This window comes from Populus nigra, chromosome 15, assembly GCF_951802175.1.
Source record: "Populus nigra chromosome 15, ddPopNigr1.1, whole genome shotgun sequence".
NCBI lineage: Eukaryota > Viridiplantae > Streptophyta > Magnoliopsida > Malpighiales > Salicaceae > Populus > Populus nigra.
In genome coordinates, this window is record NC_084866.1 from 305,360 (window position 1) to 310,495 (window position 5,136).

Consider the following 5,136-nt stretch of genomic DNA (forward strand, 5'->3'; position numbering starts at 1 on the left):
TGGGAAATTCGGATTAGGTTTTAGGAGATTTAGTTCAAGTGATGGATCCTTTTATGGATTTGGGCACTCAGGTATGGGTGGATCCACAGGTTTTTGTGATATTACTGAATACAATCATGTCAACAGGAAATTTTTCATTTTAGTTTATAAACTTACAAGCTGCTTTTGCTCCTTTTCACACTTTGATACATTTGCTTTATGCATTTTAGTCTCTCATTGATGCCTGTTGCGTTATTTAAATCTGGCATGTTGAGTTAACTCGGTGACCCTCTTATTTAGGACCTGAGCATGACTGAGTTCAAATTAAACTAGATTAAAGTTGACAGGCATGATGTAGTCTATTAGTCAATTCTTTTTTTACAAAAATAACTAGACTCACAGCAATAATAAATATACAGTAGTGGCAAAGAAGAGAGAATAATCAAAGCAAGAAACAGTGGATGTTTGTCAATGAACGAGATATGAGCAGAAAATACACATTCGCAAGAGCAAGATATTATCGAATTTAAAAATATGTTTAGTGATCAGAGATTAATGATTTTATCAAGACAACAACAACGCACGGTTTCTTCCATCTTTTGTGTCCTCAGATTTGGAAACTCATTTCTCATCCGATTGGTGAGATTTGCAGGGGATTTCAAAATTTTCTATATTCAAGGATGGCTACCATTGTCATGACCCTCCAGGCTTCAAGGAAGGTGCTGGCATTAGAAAGAATATGGTTAGTTAGTACTAGTTGGCATCATGAGGTAAAAAGCACTGAAGAACTTAAAAATCTTAACCCTTAATCTTAACCCAGCATAGACAGACCAACAATAATGTAAGAGAGCATGCCAGCTTTGTCATGCAAGAGATCAATCAGATCAAACAGAAGTAATGATAATAAAATGTGAGTGAATTTGATAAGCACCAAGGGTTTTACAAAAAGTTGGCGGAACAAGTTCACATTCAAAGAAAGAAATTCTAGTAAATGATACGTTGTTCCAGAAATCTTAGAACAAACTGTAGGTTGGAGATGTTTGCATTTGCATCAGATTCCATCCGTGTTCCCCTTCTCTTAGTTTACTTGGTTGTTGCACTTGCTCAAGATTCTTGCTTAAACTACTATATGTCCCGAAATAATGTATAAATTGAATGGATTAAGGTGGCCATTGTTCTTGATACCTTCCATAAGCAATTTTAATTAATGACTATAAGGGGGAAAAGAATTCCCATCCAAAGTAAAAAGAAGAAAGATTTATGGAGTAAATTGAATGGATAAGCTAGCTTTTGTAAATATTGGAATATTTCTATTGAGAACTTGAAAGGAAAGAATATAGGGCATTTCTTAGGGAAGACAGGTATCCCAAAACCCATCATCAGAGCAAAGCTCTTTTGCTTCAGTACATGAAATTAAGAGATTCCATGGCCTTTTCCAATGCACTATATATAAATCTTGTAATAGATCATATGAAGCATCATCAAATCATAATCTCCCCTTTGCATCCCCTTTCCATTTCTCCTCTTTTCTCAACCAATCAATTACTCCCTATATTGCACATTCCCGTATTTAAATTCCTTTTATTTCAATTTTATCCTCTCTCAACCATTCCTTAGTTCTGAATAATATGGCTGATGCTCTTGTTTCCGTAGTCTTGGAGCAGCTGAGCTCAATCATTATTCAGGAAGTGCAACGAGAAGTGAGGCTCGTTGTTGGTGTCGAGAACGAGGTTAAAAAGCTTACCAGCAATTTCCAGGCCATCCAAGTTGTGTTTGCCGATGCAGAGGAAAGACAGTTGAAGGATCAGTTGGTCAAACATTGGTTAGATCAGCTCAAAGACGTATCTTACGACATGGATGATGTTTTGGATGAGTGGGGCACTGAAATTGCAAAATCGCAAAGCAAGGTAAATGAGCATCCCCACAAGAATACAAGGAAGGTATGCTCTTTCATGATCTTCTCTTGCTTTCGTTTTAGAGAAGTTGGTTTGCGTCGTGATATTGCTCTTAAGATTAAAGAACTGAATGAAAGAATAGATGGCATTGCGATTGAGAAAAATAGGTTCCACTTCAAATCATCTGAAGTTGTAATTAAACAGCATGATCATCGGAAAACTGTTTCTTTTATAGATGCAGCAGAAGTGAAAGGTAGAGAAACGGATAAAGGCAGGGTGAGGAATATGTTGTTGACTGAGAGTAGTCAAGGACCAGCCCTCCGTACAATCTCTCTAGTAGGGATGGGAGGGATAGGAAAGACAACCCTTGCTCAACTAGTTTATAATGATCATGAGGTGGAGACCCATTTTGATAAGAGAATATGGGTTTGTGTATCAGATCCCTTTGATGAGACAAAGATTGCCAAGGCAATCCTTGAAGCTCTTAAGGGGTCTGCCTCATATTTAATCGAATTGCAGACTTTACTAGAAAACATACAACCATTGATTAGGGGAAAGAAATTCTTGCTTGTCCTAGATGATGTGTGGAATGAAGATTCCACAAAGTGGGAGCAACTGAAATACTCCCTCATGTGTGGTTTGCCTGGAAGTAGTATTCTGGTGACCACACGTAAGAGGAATGTCGCGAGTAGGATGGGCTCCTCACCCACTGACATTTTAGAACTAGGACTTCTCTCTACAGATGAATGCTGGTCACTATTCAGTCGGCTAGCATTTTTTGAAAAAAACAGTAGAGAGAGAGGAGATTTAGAAGATATTGGTAGACAAATCGCAGCTAAGTGTAAAGGCTTGCCTCTTGCTGCAAAGAGTCTAGGAAGTCTTTTGCGCTTCAAAAGTAGAATAGAAGAGTGGGAAAGTGTCTTGAACAGCCATGTCTGGGAGAGTGCTGAAGAAGCTGAAAGCAAAATTTTGGCTCCTTTATGGTTGAGCTACTATGACCTGCCCTCTGATATGAGACGGTGTTTCTCATATTGTGCAGTCTTTCCAAAAGACTTTACATTTGAAAGAGATACTTTGGTCAAACTGTGGATGGCACAAGGTTTCCTTCGGGAAACACATAATAAAGAGATGGAAGTAACAGGTCGTCAGTGCTTCGAAGCTTTAGCTGCTCGCTCTTTCTTTCAAGATTTTCAGAAAGAAGCGGGTGATGGAAGCATTTATGCTTGTAAGATGCATGACATGGTGCATGATTTGGCACAAAACTTGACAAAAAATGAATGTTCTAGTGTAGATATTGATGGTCCGACAGAGTTGAAGATAGACTCCTTTTCTATAAATGCCCGACACTCCATGGTAGTGTTTAGAAATTATTACTCATTTCCTGCAACCATCCATAGTTTGAAAAAGCTTCGCAGCCTGATTGTTGATGGTTATCCTTCATCGATGAATGCAACCTTACCTAACTTAATCGCTAATTTGAGTTGTCTAAGAACATTGAAGTTGTCAAGATGTGGAATTGAAGAAGTCCCATCCAACATAGGAAAGTTGATACACCTGAGGCATGTTGACTTGTCTAGTAATGGGATCAGGGAGTTACCTGAAGAGATGTGTGAATTGTATAATATGCTAACTTTAGATGTCTCGGATTGTGAGAAACTTGAAAGGCTACCTGATAACATAGGAAGACTAGTCAAATTAAGACATCTCAGTGTTCTTAACGATCATTTTGTGAAGATGAGAGGAGTTGAGGGGTTAAGTTCTCTTCGGGAATTAGATGAGTTCCATGTGAGTGGTAGTGATGAAGTGTCTAATATTGGGGATTTGAGAAACTTGAACCACCTTCAAGGATCTCTTATGATAAGTTGGTTGGGAGATGTGAAAAATCCTGATGAGGTTAAGAAAGCAGAACTTAAGAGTAAGAAACACCTCACTCATTTATATTTATTATTTCAATCGAGGACAGACAGGGAGAAAATTAACGATGATGAAGTCCTTGAAGCCTTAGAACCACCTCCAAACTTGGAATCTTTGATGATATGGCATTACCGGGGAATCATCCCAGTGTTTCCTAGTTGTATTAATAAACTAAGGGTTGTTGAACTATCTGAGTGGGGGAAGATTGAGAATCTGCCTCCTTTGGGGAAGTTGCCATCTCTTGAAGAATTAAGTGTAAGTTCGATGCAATGCGTGGGAAGGGTGGGGCGTGAATTCTTGGGATTGGGAGTTGATAGTGACATTAGTATTGGAGAAATGACATCATCATCATCATCAAATACTATTATTGCATTCCCCAAGTTGAAAAGTCTTTCCTTTTGGTCGATGGAAGAGTGGGAAGAGTGGGAAGGAAGAGAAGGAGGAAATGAAGATAAAACAAACATCTCCATTTCAACCATAATTATGCCATCTCTTCGTTCCTTGGCAATTTCGGGTTGTCCAAAACTGAAAGCACTTCCGGATTACGTGCTCCAGTCAACAACTCTAGAGGAACTGCGAATCATATACAACCCAATTATAGGAGCGCAATTTGAAGAAGGAGGAAAGGGCTGGCCCAACGCCTCTCATACCCCAAACATCACAATTAATTAATACCCACAGATGAGGTAATGTGTTCTATTTATTAATTCCCCTGGCATCACATTCTTTTTTTTTATCTATTTATTTATTTATTAATAGAAAAGGGTAGCACTTAATTTTATGTATAATTTTAGGAAACTGATCTTCAACTTAATTTCTCCTCTTAATTGGCAGTCTTCCTAATTATTGGCAAGGTTTAATACGACAATACATAATTGGCAGCAGGTAATTAACTTCTATGTATGTAATTAGGACCTAACTTCCTCTTTTATTTATTTATTTTGGGTGTTCCTATTGGATTAATTGCCTATATTAGTATATATCCATGAAGTAGACAATATCTTCATCTAATAAGAACGTACGTGTGGTTTTACTGTATAATTAATTTTAATAAAAAGAATAATAGCTTTGATCGATGAATTAAGAGTATATATAATCCATCAATTTCCTATATAATCAACTATAAGTATAATCATCTTTCGTGTTGCCATGCAGGCGCTTCACTAACAGCATGGGGCAAGGAAATAATCACAGCGCTCAAATCCATCCATCCATCGGAGGAGAAGGAGGAGATGTGTATATATCCTTTAATTAATTAATTAATTATATTGTTTCTGACTTTGCTTCTTTTTATTCTTTTACTTCTTTCTTATAATAGTTTGAATATTATCTGTACATTAAAATAAAA

The 5,136-nt window shown here is 37.4% G+C and overlaps 1 protein-coding gene across 1 annotated transcript; it reads left to right on the forward strand.

The window, feature by feature from the left end:
* Positions 1-1,478: 1,478 nt before the first annotated feature.
* On the forward strand, positions 1,479-5,136 carry LOC133674381 (putative disease resistance protein RGA3). The gene is made up of 3 exons (XM_062095449.1): positions 1,479-4,474; positions 4,623-4,673; positions 4,944-5,136. The coding sequence occupies exon 1, from the start codon at positions 1,608-1,610 to the stop codon at positions 4,458-4,460; it is 2,853 nt and encodes a 950-aa protein (XP_061951433.1). The 5' UTR covers positions 1,479-1,607; the 3' UTR covers positions 4,461-4,474; positions 4,623-4,673; positions 4,944-5,136.

Excerpts from the sequence above, each read along its gene's own strand:
- LOC133674381 (XM_062095449.1), top strand. The coding sequence starts at position 1,608 with ATGGCTGATGCTCTTGTTTCCGTAGTCTTGGAGCAGCTGAGCTCAATC.